Below are 17,047 nucleotides of genomic sequence, written 5' to 3'. Positions count from 1 at the left end.
ATCCTGATCCGCCGTAACATAGTGCGCCTTAGATTAGGGTCCACGTTATTTATTCTACTAATTACTCCTAAACAAATGTACAGACCAGATCTGCCGGAGCATTATGTGACGGCAAAAAGGGTCTACGCAGTTTGCAGTTGGACTCGTCTTATAAACGAGTTTATAAGATATGTCTAAGTTATCATGTCTATTATTTAATCTTTTTTATTTACTTCAGTAGTATTCGTCGATTGTCCATATTTGTTAAATATAACGGTGTTTTTCTTCACTTACTTATTATTTGTTAATTGTGATCAACACTGACATCCTCGTGGTAATGTAGCATTTATACTAAATATAATAGTTGATGACTGGCCCATGATGTTTAAATGACACAACATGATATCAGTTACTGTTTATAGCAGAGGCTATGGGTCTTGTCCAGGGACACACCACGACACCTATGATCCTAGTGGTATTCAAGCCAGCTACCTTTGGGTTGTGAGTCAGGCATTGTAACACAGATCCACCGCAGTTCTTGATATAGTTGACGTTTAATTTATTTATGTACCGAATGCATAAAAAGCATGGGAAGACGAAAACTCTAAATTAAAATATAAGTGTTCTAGAATAATGGTAACCACTATGCAATTTCTAGAATAACTTTTTGAGTCACGGAAATCGTTATTTGGACCTTAAAAACAAATGACAAAAGGCCTGTAGATCCGTTTTTATGGTATCAGTTTATAATATGAACGTGATGGACTTGGATAAAACGAGACAAGGGTCACAATTTCCGAAGAGATAAATCAAACTTTTGGTCATGCATATAGAGTAAACTATGTTTCCTTTATGTTTTGTTCAGCTGTTTCATTGTTCTTTGCTTTTTTTCTCTTGGTCGGTTCTGGCATATGCTCTTTTCAATATTTACGCTCAGAACGAATGCTATTTTATTTTATCCATCTCTATTCCGAGGACAGTCCAGTTTTACTTTAAAACGAGGTGATGTGCGAGTAATATTGAAATAGCTCTTATTGGACCTTCCAGGCTACTTGCAAATAACCTAGTTATAATCATTATTTATTTAACAGATACATGATTAAAACGATGATGTGGGAAGCATGTGTCTGGATCCTTCTCATGACTGTTCATTTTACGTAAGTAGCTTAGAACCGAAAAACTAAATCTGGGTAGGTGGGTGGGTTATTGCACAGATGACATGGCGGTGTAATCTTTAAATCATAATATTTAATTTACCGTGTGTGATATTTATGCATTTTGCGAAATTTGTCTAGCGAAGTAGCTGTCCTTTGTATACGTGGTCTTGAGAGTTGCAGTCTTCCCTGACATTTGACGGGAATAAGATTGTTTGGTGCATGACAATAGCATCAAGATCGTGGTCAATATAAATGAATTTATTGTTCAGATATTGGCCCGAATCATGATCTGCAAATAACAATGATTCTTATCTGACGTAGCATAATGCGTCTGCTGATGAGGGTCTATGTTGTTTGTTTTATTGAATACTCCTAACAAACTACACAGGCCCAAATCTGCCAGCAGTTTGCAGTTGGATTCTTAACGTGAGAAAGTAAGGATGGTACACGTATGTTTATTGAATACTTTAATTAAGGATTAGGAAGATGACGAAAACATTTTATACTCTTTGAACACATTTCTCTCTCTCTCTCTCTCTCTCTCTCTCTCTCTCTCTCTCTCCTAGGAATTCGTCACAACCCAGATATTTTGCCATTTGGGAAAGCAACTGCAAAGAATATTCTCATGCCACTCCATTCCAGTGCTTGCCAGGACTTCGATATATTCGTCTTTTCTGAACAATGGCCTCCTGCAACGTGTATCAAGGGTCGACAAGAGGTTTGTCTACTTTTACATACTATTTCCTCTAACATTTTACAACTTCGATAAATCAAATTAAAGCATTCAGTGCTCAAAGAAAGAACGCCCCACCCCCCACATTCCCTGGCCTAAAGGAGTTGATTAGAATTCAAGGACTGTCGTTTAAATATTATTTTACATATATAATATCACCCAATAATAAGTTAATGTATATAATAGCTATCTAAACCTACGGCAAATGAGGGTTGCAAGAAGTTTTAAAAATAGGAAACATTCAAACAGGACAAAAATGCTTTAAAGTATATGTTTACATTTGTATCAGGAAAATATATTCTGAATATATAAAAACTTTTACCTTTGATAATTTGACTAAATATTCCTTCTTCATTTCCCGGAGTCATATATATATATATATATATATATATATATATATATATATATATATATATATATATATATATATATATATATATATATATACACATACACAGTGCATATAAGGATTATGGTTGTCGTAAAATAGTTACCTTTTCATATATTATGGACGAATACAGTCGATGAATATAAACTTTAAAATTGCCGAAATAAAGGCTTCAAGAAACTAATAAATAAGTCGATAAATAACGACACAAATTGCAAAGCTGCTGAAATAGAGGTAATAACCGTATATTCTTCTCTACAGGAAAAGACGTGTAATATGTTTCTCGTACACAATTACTGGACGATACATGGACTCTGGTACGTATTTGAGCTTGAACTTATGAGATAGCCATCTGCTGGGGTCTCACAGGTCGATGAGAACCAAGAGTTGTTTTTGCTGGTATCAACAAACCTTTTAAAATGTGTCAGAGATATTGTGATACCATATGTCTATATGCATGTCTATATATCCCTCCATCCGTCTGTCCGTCGTTATTGGCTCCTATGGTTGGGGTCTCTGGAAGAAGTTCAAAGGTCACATGCAAACAAAACGTTTCAATTAAAATGCATTTTTCCCCAAATATTTGTTTTTCTCATCACACTATCCACATCAGGATTATATGAATCATATATCTGAAGGATATTGCATCAGGGGTGGGATGGTATGTGGAGTGAAAATTGTATGGATTTGCGAGGGTCATCCATTGCAATTCTTCTAGCTGTCGTTATTGTTGCCGCTATTGTTGTAACGGAACTTGGAACTCGGTTGTAGATTGTTGTGTAGAAATAACACACGTTTCTGTCTTAGGAAGTTGATTCCCACGGGCGCCTTATTTCTTTGACCCAACCTCGATCAGACTCGCACTGCATCGAGTCAAAAGTAAGTACCCTTAAAGTGGTCGCAGATATGGCACAGTGTCAACGAGTAGTGTCATTCTGGGAGTTTTGAATTTGTATTCCTGATTATAGGTCCCAGTCTCTATCTTCGATGACTTTTATTTACTTTAGCAAGCAATCAGCATACTATATGCAACCCGTGAATTATTAGCATTCATAATCGTTTATCAAAACCATTTGCTCTATGAAAAGTGAATTGTCAATTTGTTATGATTTCAGTTGTTTTCTCCTCTCCTTCGCTGGTCATCAGGTTTAAATGTACTGTAAATGAACTTACAACACGTGATGGTGGTGGCACATTTACGATCTGTTCATCCATGTATTGTTTTGTTTGTAGCATTAGTACCGTCAACATACTTTTTGATATAGGCAACCGACACACAATGATCTCAACAAGGTTCTTTGCGACAGCGCCTTTTAGCCTGACAATATCATTTTTAAGGTCCTCGTTAGACGTTTGCAGTTTATGAATTGGATCTACAAAAATTAGAAGTTCACCTCGGAGACGTTTGCAGTTTACCAGTTTGATTTTCAAAAATCACAAGCTCACCTGGGTCGACACCACCAACAAAACGACTAGTAAACTACTGGTATAGTTGAATAAAACAGTTGTAGACGACTGTAGATAACATCCAGCGTCACCGACACGTACATGAAAATACATGTCAGTAACACAATTTATCTGAACAGCTCAAGATATATGTCCCAACGAAAAGCAATACATCGTGTACAACGTACGAAATCTTGTTGCGAACACTGCAGACCAGTGTCAATGTTTTGTGGTCTATCCATACGCTACCACAGATTGTGACATTCACGTGCATTGCATTATGAAGAGTGGTTTATGCATAGTTAGGCTGAATTTCTTCAGAGGGTTCCTGATCACCGTTTAACCTGAACGAAATCTCAAGTCACTCCTAAGTTGTCAAATGTCGGATTATTACTACGGGTTTGAGTATAGTCTCGCGATGTAAGTGGAGAGGTCACGAACACGTGTTTTTGTGCAGTAAGACGTGTTGAGTACTTATTTGCTACTTAAATTGTCCTGTCATAACACTTGATGGATGTACATCTGTGGTGTGTGCGAGAAAACGGTTCCATATTGCAAAAACAATACAAAACGTGATTCTGTAGTTTTTAATGTCGCTTTAACAATTTCTCAGTCATATTGATACGATGTATGCAGTGTGGCAGTTTTCAGTGATGTCTAGCACTGGGGAATCAAGCCACAGACATGAAGAATGATATCTCACTCAGTCACATTATCTTGACACCAGGTCGACAAGTCCTAACACTAACCTCTTAATGATGCTCGCATAGAGAGGCATCTGTTAGTACCATTTTTATAAGTATATGGTATGGCTCCGCCGGGGTTCGAACCCGCGACCTCCCAGCATCAGAGGTGGACGTTCTAGCCACTTAGGCCGAGGTGGTATAGCAGAACATCCTGTACGCCAAACTGCATCATTGGCTTTGTTCTTGCGAAACAAGGTGATCGTGTTTATCTCCAAAAGTAACCTTGCGAACATCATTGCAACACCTAGATATGTGACTGAGGGGAATTGTACACGGAAACTTTAATGAACCACCAGTGAGTTGTGATTGATGTTGTGCAAATCCAAGATTGAACTTCGACTTGGCACAAGACATCATAGAGGCAGCGCCAGTAGTTCTGGCGTCTATACAAGCAGGTTGTGGGCGCTTAAAAGAATCACGTATAAGTTGATGAAATTTTTACGGTTTAAGATCTGCATCATCAGCTGCATCTTTGACATATATAATTTTTAACAGACTGTTCTCGTGTAATCATCACTGTATGTGGCCACGTCGACGTTGTCAAGAACTGACTTGATTTCCTTTCCATCAATATAACAATACGCGCCCAGCTGAACAATTCAATGATTCCCTTGTTTCCTAATCCCACTTAAGCATAGGCGGAATACTCAGCATCATTGTTTTCCCTCAATTTCCAAGAATGTCTCATATGGTAGAAGAAACATAGTCGTGTCCATCCCTTATAATTCTATCTTTAATTGGTTTTGTCTGGCCAGGTATGAGTAATACTGATTTTGTTCCCGCTTCGATCCACAGGCGTGCCCATGTCAAATGCGAGACTTGATATATGTTTGAATTGAGCCATGGTGCAACTATATGTTATTGATATCTGTCTAATACCTTTGCGTGACGGCTTGCAGTCAAACCCCACTTCCCATCGCCAGATTTGCAATCATCGAATCTTACAGTCGTTGTTGGGCGTCTTCATTAATAATTTTAGCAACCGCAGGCGGCATTGCTTCTGTTAACTGTAACGTAATGGCTTTGAACCGTTTATATTCTCTTATTTTCAACCGATCCCCAGGAATATTTTTAATGTTATCGATGACTCGCATCGCAACATGTTTAGCGACTGGTGCGGCACATAAAGACGATCCCGCAACAACGTATACAAAGTCAGTACCGTATATATCGCATAAATGGGTCTTCTTGAGTTAACAATAACCCTGCTTCGACAGATTTCACCGCTGTTTGGATTTGACAACCAGGCAAGATTCTTATTCAAACATAATGCGAAAGCGATTCTGAACGAGTCATATCACTCAGCAACAACAAATCAATTTGGGTTCGTTCGCACTGTTCATGTGGGGATAGCGCAATCGGGCAGAAACCTTTATCCTAAGTTAACATATGAACAGCAATACCTGGGTAAAGTGTTGCTTATTTCTTCAGTGTGGTCTCATTAATCTGCACGGGAAATTCAATATTGCAAAAATTAAGTTCACCCAAGCATTGCTAGTGTTTACTAGGCTGGTTTTTATTGTCACTAGCAAAATGTAAAGACGATAAAATCACCCACTCGAAACATCTGTTGTGAATATTTTACATTTATCACTCTTTGTGGCTGCATCCACATTCATGTTGTAATTTAACTGGATCCACGAAACTGTTGATATGATGAGAGATGTAGCTCGATGTGTAAACATCGGTCAAGAGTCCATCTTGATCTCTATTGGTGAATTTTACTACCGTTTCGAGAATCTTTACAATATCTCCATCAATGTCTTCATTAATGGCTTTGGTGTCTTTGTGGTTCAGGATTGTACGAGCACCACTGTAAATTGATGGTGGCTTTAAATGTATCCTTGTCATGACTTAGTGGAATGATCAAATGCAAATTAAGAAAAATGTATGTTTTAACGCTTGAGGCACCGGAGCGCTTACACACCGATATGATTCCTGGAATCATCTTTGATAACAGTTGTCGAACGTTTTTGTCTCTTTTTTTTTTTTTTTGTATGGGCGATGGATAATTACCACGGGATTTTCTAATTCACTACTACACATATGAAATTCAAATTCAGGTACATGTAATTGCTGTTCACGAGCATGCTCAGCAGCTTCAGAAGCACCAGCAGATGCAATACGACGGAAGTTCTATTCGTCCCGATGTCGGTCTTGTTCATTTTCATACACACCTAATAATGCAAGCTTTTCTTGCACCTTTTAGTATTCGGATATTACGCTCACGTGCAATTTATTTCAGATGTTGTATCGTGTTGTATTAATATTTGCTGTCGTATTAGCAACCGATGATGAATTATCATGGAGAGCAAGGTGATCTAGTACAACCATAGGTCTCAATAATTCAAGTATATCAGCTTTTTGCATACGGCTTGTTATTCGTATTCCATGCGATTTAGTTAGCTGATGCACGGCCGGCAAAGCTTTGTCTAGTTGAGAATTCAGTCGATAAATTGTTTTAATTTCGTACGCTACTGACATCAAAAACTGCAATCGCGTCAATCGTAATTATTAATTCATTTATATTTGAATGTGTTTCGGATGTTTGTGCAGTCACAGGTTTACGGAATCTCTTGATAATATTCACGAATATATATGCACATGGTCGGCAAGGTTTATTACGTGATATGACTCCGATGCAATATTTACGACAAGGTCGAGCAAATGTGATTTACAGTATTCATGGTGGCAGGTTTCCCCGCAGAGTTCGTATTTTCCAAGACTTACCCCTTTGTATTAATTATGTCCTAATGCCATTGAACTTTATATATATATATATATATATATATATATATATATATATATATATATATATATATATATATATATATCGCGTAAAACTTTCAATATAAAATAAATTATCTACTATAGTTTCAACTACATTGATAAAATAATATTCTTTGGCAGTACAATTTTGCTGCTGTAGAAAATTTTACTCTGGCACATTGTATAAGCTCTACGGTGCTCGTGCTGCAATAAAAGTGACATTGAATTGTTTCTATGTAGTATCTTCTGAAGTAGAGTTATAATCGGCAATATTGGCCTGACTGAAAACTTAGCCATGTAGATTATTATCATAATAAACAGAGTAGTGTCATTCTAGACGTTTTTGGAATTTTTATTCCTGATATAGGTCACTGCATCTATCTTGTATAACTGGTTATTTGTTCTGGCTTTTTATTTGGCGACTTCACTTTCATGGATTATTAATGCTAATAATAGTAAAAGATTCACATGCTCGTTTCATCAATATACCATTATGTTTCCCAGCATCAGTGTAATTTCATCAGATCAAAACCACCACCGCAACTGTTATTATTATACTGTGAACTTTACTTTATGTTTACAAAATGAAATCGCCCTCGGAAAAGTCGTTTTTGTTGTTCTTACAAAAATAATCATTATTATTAGTAGTAGTATCAGAATCGCCGTCGTCGTCGTGCTACTCCTCCTCCTCATGATGATGATGATGATTATCATCATCTTCCTCATCATTAGTAGTAGTAGTTATACACTTTCTTATGAAACGTTGGGAACATTATTATACCCCATTCTCTCCATCCGTCCGTCCGTCTGTCCTCCCATTTTATTCGCTCCGTGCAACTTGCTGTACCTTGGTAATACACGTGTATTTGTAAGATAGTTTTGTTACTGGCAGCTCCTCCTCCTCCTCGGTATAAATCACAAGGTCAAAATAGGCAAATTTGAATTGAAGAGACATTTTAAATAATTTATTTTACTATGCAACCGCGAAAGAAGGAAATAATCACGATATATAAAGGCATTTCAGATGTCATCTCTTGAAGAAGTCTGTGGAGAGGTAGATGACAGGTGTAAGAGCCGCAGGACTGCAAATTGTGCAGATTCACTAAAGTTATAACCCATAACAAGTGCAGAAATTTACTCGTGTTATAACCGATAGTAAGTGTGCAAATTTATTCTTGTTAAAACCCATAGCAAGTGTACAAATTTACTCGTGTTATAACTAATAGTAGGTGTACAAATTCACTTATGTTATAGCCCATAGGAAGTGTACAAATTTACTCAAGCTATAACCCATTATAAGTGTACAAATTTATTCATATTATAACCATTAATACGTGTTCAGTGTCTTTTTGTCAAACCCACAGCAAGGGTGTCAAACACTGCATTTTAGATTTTACACCACCATCCAATTTGTACGTGAAATGCTTTGGAATATCCATAACTGCCTTTATTATTGTTGATGTTATTATTATTATTATTGTTATTATTATTATTATTATTATTATTATTAACCAATGCACAACAGGCCATCCAGTTCCTCCGGAGAAAATCCCAGCTATTGCCCAGGTCCGAGTTTCAGTTATTCAGAGATATCGGTGAGTAGCATTAGAACCATTAAAATAATTATACATCTAAGCCTTATTATTCAATTTGAATTAAATGAAAGTATTTAAAATTTCTAAACAATATTCTCATTGTTATTGATGGGTATAGCAGCTGAGTGATGATTACATGTGACGATTAAAAAATGCTATTACTGACAAAAACAGCAACAGCCACAGCAGTATCATTATAGCATTGGTAGTAGTTAAGTGGGATACCCTACGTACAATGGGAATTAGCATTACAGGGACCCCTGGGACACTCTACGTACAATGGAAATTTAACATGGCGAAAAATCGTGGGACACTCTACGTACAAGGGGAATTTAACATGGCGAAAAATCGTGGGTCACTCTACGTACAAGGGGAATTTAACATGGGGGAATAGAGTTTGGGTTTGTTTAGGGACAAGGGGAATTGAACATGGGATTTTTTTTAAAAAAAAAAATTTTTTTAAATTTAAATTTAAATTTAGGCAATTGAAAGGCTATCTCTTTTCGAGAAATATGGCTGGCCCTGAAAAGGGCCTTTGGGTTTATGTTAATGTATTCATTAACATAAAGGGTACCGCATTGGTCTTCTTCTTGTCCTTAGGCTACGTCTCACTGTTGGTCCGTAAATCAGCACTCTTTTCAGGCATCCTTGTCTTTCAACGTAGATCCTACGTATCCACAGGCTGGTGTTTGTCCTGTGGACAACGGTCCACTTGGATCGGACATACATGGGTATGTCCGTCCGGAACATCATGGAAGACACAAGCGTAGAAGATTGCACATCGGTCCACATCTTGAAGCGACGAGAACAAGTGAATCAATGCACTGAACTGCGCTTATTTATAGTAGAGGTAGGATTGAAACGGATTGAGTTCATTCACCAATCCAAACACGCGTTACAAAATTCAGTCAGCCCGCATCCAATCCGAAGAGAGTAGTCTGTGACGTCAGTTGGTCTATATAGATTCGCTAGCGCTTGTGTGCAGTCAATCTATGCGACAGTGATTGAACATGACGGAAACTCAGAAAACGATCCATTGGGGTGCACCAGCAGGGGAGACTGCCCAAGGGAACCCGGACTTACTTTCAGAAGAGGTACATTGGGATTTTGTGGATTTTCTTACCTCGCAAGAATTTGTTCCGGAACCTTCGTTACCTTCTTCATTACCGCAAGTGGAGAATTTTAGACAGAGACAGAAAGAAGAATTGGAGAAATTTATGCAACGACAAAAGGAAGCGGAACAAGCTTTTCTCCTACAGCAACAGCAACAGCAACAAGAAGAGGTAAGAAAAAAACAACAGCAACAACAGCAAGAAGAAGTAGCAGCAAAGAAACAAGAGGGTGAAAATCAAACGGCTACGGTACTGTTGGACATTTTAGCGGAGTTAAGAAGTCTGAAACAAATGTATCAGACTTCTTTATCACGACCGAAGAGAATACGACCTTCCCGAGCTAAACACGCCAACCCTGTGACTAAGCCTGTCGTACCACCCTTAGTGATTTCAACCCAATCATCAGAAGTAGGCCTTGGCCGTGGCAAAGGCTTAAGGCAGTTAAAGTTGATTGGTTAAACTCACTCCTACACCATAAAGAAAAAAGGCCCTTTTCAGGGCCACCCACATTTCTCGAAAAGAAATACAATTTCAATTTGCCAATAACTCAAAAATAAACCCACCCATTTTACCCTTATAGTACGTGTCTGTGTATGAGTGCGTGAGTGTAGCTTCTTATTTTAAAATCAAAACTCAAAGACACTTACCTTATATCATTCATGTATTCTTTTATCCATTTTTTTACAATCCAATTCACAATTCACCACAGAACACTTTAAAAAGTTCGTACACTTCTTCTTTTTCATTATTTAGTCTCTCTGTTTTTTGAATTTCTTCACCGTTTTTTCCTCATTTTCTTCCCTTCTTCTTTTCTTCTCCTGTTTCTTTGCCTCTTTTAAATAGAATTGTCTTCTTTCTTCCTCTTCTTCCTCTGAAGAATCCCTCTCTTCTTCCGAAGAATCCCTCTCTTCTTTTGAAGAATCCTTCTTTTCTTCTGACTCCTCTTGTTTCTTTTTTGGGCAATCTGGAGACCAATGTCCTTTTTCTTTACAATAATAACAGGTATCTTGACTTTTGTCTTTTTTAGCCCCTGTTTTTGTTCTTTTTTGACGGTCTGGACACTCTGAAGACCAATGCCCTTTCTTCTGACAGATATAGCAAGTATCTTGACTTTTATCTCGAAAGGAAGGAGAGTAGTCTGTCGGCTGGTCTGAAGAGAATTTTCTAATGACCCCTCGCAAAGCTCTGACGAAACGTTCCATCTGGGTAGTCTCTTCCATCGTTCTCCTCGGTTTGAGAGTGAAATGAATAGTGAAAGGACAAGACACACCCTTTTTATATACGCTGGTTTGCCATGACTATAAATTAGTCTATGGTGTTTGAACTTGAGTCATTTGACGTTTTGCACTCAAGATGAAACGATCCTATTCATTCGAGAAGAAAGAAGAAGAAGAAGAAAGTAAGAGGCAGAAACGTGATCTATCGCCTCGTACCAGGGATGAAATCTTGGCACAAATTCATGCCAGTGATTTTGAAGAGGACATGAGTGAACCAGAATCCGAACCCTCTAAACCAAGTTCGTCACCCTTAGTCAACCCTGAAAAATACTATTCCATTCGAGAGACGGAAAAGCGCTCCTCTAGAAAATTTAGAACCACGGCTTACACCTACACGGTGAAGTTTAAAGATTTCAAGGCCGACGTACCCTTAGAGAAAGCAGAAGGGTTTATCACCGAGATGTGGGATTCTTTGCTCACTGCACTCAAGCGACAATGTCAACCCAAAGAAGACGATCGCTTGACACTATCCATAGATCACGACGGTTTGAAATCCCCTGTTTGGATCGAGTTTAGCAGACCCGCAGAACTGACCCCTTCCAAAGTCATGGACACGATTCAACACGTACAACAATCTAATGACCAGTTTGACATCACCGATGGTAAAGCCACACTGAAAATGGCTCACGTCTCTCTTCCTCAAGGGACAGGACGCAAAAAGATGTTATTGGTGGACGACCTTCGCAACACCAAAACAAGTCTCGTCCGAATTAACAACCCTCAAGACCAGATGTGTTTAGCTCGAGCCATCGTGGTGGGACGAACCTATGCCAACAAGAACGACACGGTAGAATGGAAAAGAACCTGGAACACTATTCAACGTTCCTATCGAGCCAAACAACGAAACGAAGCAGAACTCCTGTTACAACAAGCCGGACTGTCCAAAGACACACCCTGTGGCATTCCTGAGATGCAAAAATTGCAAGATGCCCTAGCTCCACGATACACCTTGAAAGTGCACCCTCAAGAAATGCGCGGGCCTCTGTTGTTTCGAGGCCAAGATTTTAAGGACGGAAAATACATTCATGTCTATCATCACGATGACCATTTCGATACCATTACCAGTATCACTGGATTCCTGGGATACGGTTATTATTGTGAGAAATGTGATTATGGTTATAACAATCGAGAGCAACACAAGCATTGTGGATTGAAATGCCCAGGATGTTTCGCCTCTCCACCCTGTCTGAGCGAAGAACCAGTGCCTTGTTCAACTTGTCTGCGTACGTTTGTCAGCCCTGCCTGTTACCAGCAACATCTGAAGACGCAAGGTTCACAGCAGAAATGTGCTTGTCAACTCTTGAGATTGTGCCCTACCTGTGGACAAGGCATACTTACCAACAATGCCAAGGCACACGTATGTCGAGGAAAGAAAAAATGTCACATTTGTCACCACATCGTGGACTTGGAACACGAATGCTACGTGCAAAAATACCAACCCCCACCAGAAAAAGAGGACGGTCACAAGAAGAAAGGAAATTTCATCTTTTTCGATTTCGAATGCATGCAAGAGACCGGCATTCACATTCCTAATTTCTTAGTGGCTCATCGAGCGTGCGAGAAGTGCATTCAAGAACCTATCTTCAGTCATTGCCCTCACTGCAGCAAGATTCCTGGAGGGCGTGAAAAAATCTTTCGGGGACCAAACACGTTAGCCGATTTTGCCCAATGGGTCTTAGACCCCATCGACAAGACGTGGAGCCAAGAGGACATCGAACGTTACGGAGATTGTCATCGTCATGCCACAGTGATGGCTCACAATTTCTCCGGATACGATGGACAGTTTCTTTTGAGGTACTATGCGGAACATGGCACCGAACGTCCTAAAGTGATTTTGAACGGAGCCAAAATCATTTTCATGCAAGTGGGACAAGTACAGTTTAAAGATTCGATGAGTTACTTGGCCATGCCTTTGAGCCGAATGCCTAAAACGTTTGGAATGACAGAAATGGCTAAAGGGTACTTTCCACACTTTTTCAATACGGAAGCCAATCAACATGCTGTTCTACCCCATTTGCCTGAGGCTCACTATTACGACCCCGACAACATGCGTACCGAACAACGAGAAGCTTTCTACGCTTGGTACCAAGCTCACGCCTCGGACCCTTTCGACTTTCAGGAAGAAATGTTAAAGTATTGTCGTTCCGACGTGGACATTTTACGGCGTTGCTGTGGAAAAATTTCGAGAACTGTTCATGGAACACGGAGGGGTCGATCCTTTGAAAGAAGCTTGCACCATTGCCAAAGCGTGTTCCTTAGTGTACCGCCAAAGATTCATGCCTGAAAACACCGTGGCTGTCATCAGTCCTCAAACGACCCACTATGTTAAGCGTCAATACTCGGTCAAAGCCCTACGTTGGTTACATTACTTGTGCGACAAGGAAGACAAATGGATTCAGCATGCCCCCAACGGAGGAGGCGAAAAGACCATCGGAACGTATTCGGTCGATGGCTGGGACTTAGAAAACCCCAAGATCGTGTACGAGTTTAACGGTTGCTTATTTCACGGATGTCCCGTCTGCTACCCTGACCGTGACACTAAAAATCAGTTTTTACAACGGACCATGGAAGACCTGTACCAGGATACTTGTCAGCGACGCCTAAAGCTAGAACAGCAAGGATACCAAGTGGTGGAAATGTGGGAACACGAATACGATCACCGTATGAAAACCGATCCCGAGTTTAAACGCCTCGTGGAAAGTTACCAGTTCATGGACCCGCTGAACCCGAGGGATAGTTTGTACGGAGGAAGGACCAATGCCACCTGTTTGCTGTACCAAGCCGACGAAGAGAAAGGAGAAGAAATCAAATACTTGGACGTGTGTTCGCTGTATCCCTACGTGTGCAAATATTGTCGCTTTCCTGTAGGGCACCCGCAATTGCTGACGGAACACATCGACCTGAAAAACATTCGACAATACGAAGGCTTGATCAAGTGTAAAGTTTTGCCTCCCACGAACCTATACCATCCCGTCTTACCTCACCATTGTCAAGGCAAACTGATGTTTCCCTTGTGCCGTACTTGTGCCGAAACGTGCAACCAGGACCAACCTTGCCATCACAGCCAGGAAGAACGGGCCTTGACGGGAACCTGGGTCAGCGTGGAATTGTTCAAAGCTCTGGACATGGGATACCAACTGTTAGAAGTGTACGAAATTTGCCACTTTCCCAAGACACAACAGTACCACAAGGGTGACCCTACTCAGAAAGGCATTTTCGCCGACTACGTGGATGCCTTTTTGAAACTGAAACAAGAAGCCAGCGGCTATCCTTCCTGGTGTCACACTCCCGAAGACCAAATACAATTCAAAGAGAAATACTACGAACAAGAAGGCATCTCTTTAGACCACATCGAGAAAAACGAAGGCAGGCGATCGTTTGCCAAAGTGATGTTAAATTGCTTGTGGGGTAAAATGGCACAACGACCGTGTTTACCCAAGACGGAATATTTGACAGAACCTTCCCGCTACTTCCAGATGATTCACGACAAAACCAAATACATGAAACACGTGGACGTCGTTCGAGAGGATTTGATCTTGGTCAATTACGAAGAAGATCTGGACTTTGTACAAGACGACCCTTTTGGAAATGTCATCATTGCGGCTTACGTGACAGCTCATGCTCGCTTAAAATTGTACGAAGCTTTAGAACTGTTAGAAGAACGCGTCCTGTACTTTGACACGGACAGTTGCATTTACATCCATCACCCGAGTCAACAGCACCCTGACATCGAAGGAGACCGTTTAGGAGCCTGGACAGACGAGCATCCCGACGACAAGATTCTAAGTTTCGTCAGTGGTGGTCCCAAAAATTACGGCTACGAATACCGGGACAAACAAGGAGAAGTGCACACGACGTGCAAAGTGAAAGGACTGACTCTGAATCATCGTACCAGTCGAGTGGTCAACTTTGGGGTATTGAAAGAAGCCTTGCAATCGGGAGAGGATGGAAACTTTAAAGTGACCACCTATCAACCGAACAAGATTGTACGTTTACCCACTCACCACATCGTCAGTCGACCCTTGGAAAAAGTCTATCAAATTGTATACCAGAAGCGAGTGCGACTTCCCAATCACTTCACCTTACCGTACGGTCACGTCGGTATTGGTCTGTATATGAAAAGGAACCCTAGGCAAGATCGATAGTTCATTGTTCATTGAAGTAACTTACCATGTCGTTGACGAAGAAGAAACCAGATTGGTTAGGAGTCAAATGTTGGACATCACCGAGACCAGGGTTTTGAGGCTTGGACACAAGAGGTGGCCTAGTATGCACGAGAGTTATTCAAGGAAAAAAGTTACTTTTCAACCTGTGTTAGTGACGGTGCCAGAAGAACCCGTCACCCAGGACAGGACTGTCGTGGACAGGCCTGAAAGACCCTTTCGGGAGGACACTTGTGTGACCTTACCCCTACTATAGAACTGGTTAGAACTTTACCCAAAACATGTTGTACAGACACTTGTGTTTATTCCACGTTCATGGTTATCATGTGCCTTTTATTCTTGTACTTAAGCCTTTGGCTTTTATGTATTTTTTGTCTTTCGTATTCATGTTTGAAAAAACATTCAATAAACGTGTTCTGAAAAAGTATATAAACTCTTGTCTTGTTTGTTTTTCGTGTCACAAGTGACATTTCTCACACCATGGCTACCTCTGCTGTCTCTGCTCCCTCTTCCTCTACTGTCAAAGTCATCGACGAACACTTAGATCGTGCCAGTTGGGAGGCTTTGTATCTTCGCCATCCCTTTAACATGCTCATTGCTGGACCTAGCGGTTCAGGCAAAACCGAATTCGTCAAACGTTTGATCGAACATAAACATCATTTGATCGATCGACCCCCTCAACGAATCGTGTGGTGTTACAAAGAGTGGCAATCGGCGTACAGCCTCTTGCGAGAAAGTCAAGGCGATTCCATCGTGTTTGTGGAAGGCATTCCTAAAGAAGACGATGGCATCGTCTCTGACTCCCGTCTAACCCATTTGGTCATTTTCGACGACTTGTTAGGAGAAGACGAAGAAGAAATTAAACTGTGGTTCACGCGCAAAGGGCATCACCGTAATGCCAGTGTCGTTTACATCACCCAAAATTTGTTTCAACAAAGTAAAGCCCATCGCACCATCAGTCTCAATGCGCATTACGTGGTCTTGTTTAAAAGCCCTCGAGATAAATCGCAAGTGCAAGTCTTAGCCAAACAGTTAGGAACGCCTTGGTTGACTCAGGCGTACGACGATGCCACTCAAACTCCACACGCCTATTTACTCGTCGATTTGAAACCTACGACTCCCGAGGATTTGCGATTTCGTACCCACTTGTTTCACCACTGGTGCCAAGACGGAGGGCCTGTCCTGTACACGTCTCCGTCCTCGACTTCATTTCACTCCCCATAAAAAATCTATAAAAACCTCAGACCCTTTTTTCGTCTGTCTCACTCTCAGTGCGAACATGACGTCCCTTCAGTCGCATCTTCCCGTCAAATTGATTCGTGCCTTGTATGGCATCAGTCGAGAAAAAGATCCACAAACACGAGCTCGTGTCTTAGAAGCTAGTCTCAAAGAAGTCTTACGATGGTTCACGGTGACGGCAAGTCAATTACTCCAAGGAATCATTCAGATTCCTCATCAAACCAAACGCTTTTTCGATCGAAACAAAGTCGCTTTGGTCCAACTGGCCGATCCACGCATCGACACTCAAACCAAAAAACAAATCATTTTGAAACCTGGAGGGAGCGGTACTCTAGGAGGGGTCATCATTCGCTCACTCTTAAGATGGGATCCTAATGCCCCCAAAGTTATCCCCAAGACAAAAGTCCAACGAAGCCCCAAGAAGAAAAAGACCAGGTCCCCAA

General features: G+C 40.5%; 1 protein-coding gene across 1 annotated transcript in view; it reads left to right on the top strand.

Moving 5' to 3' along the window:
- The first annotated feature begins 1,032 nt into the window (after positions 1-1,032).
- The window catches only part of LOC149805077 (ribonuclease DdI-like), a 51,641-nt gene continuing 35,626 nt past the window's right edge, over positions 1,033-17,047 (top strand). The window contains exons 1-4 of the mRNA XM_089933550.1: positions 1,033-1,136; positions 1,779-1,854; positions 2,519-2,574; positions 8,744-8,813. Coding sequence (XP_089789676.1) covers positions 1,075-1,136; positions 1,779-1,854; positions 2,519-2,574; positions 8,744-8,813 — 264 coding nt within the window. The 5' untranslated portion in view covers positions 1,033-1,074. The remainder of the gene's footprint in view (positions 1,137-1,778; positions 1,855-2,518; positions 2,575-8,743; positions 8,814-17,047) is intronic.

This window comes from Sinohyriopsis cumingii, chromosome 2 (assembly GCF_028554795.1).
Source record: "Sinohyriopsis cumingii isolate HCF-2022 chromosome 2, ASM2855479v2, whole genome shotgun sequence".
In the NCBI taxonomy this organism is placed as follows: domain Eukaryota; kingdom Metazoa; phylum Mollusca; class Bivalvia; order Unionida; family Unionidae; genus Sinohyriopsis; species Sinohyriopsis cumingii.
Note: the sequence above shows the minus strand (reverse complement) of the source record. Positions and strands in the feature narration are given on the sequence as shown.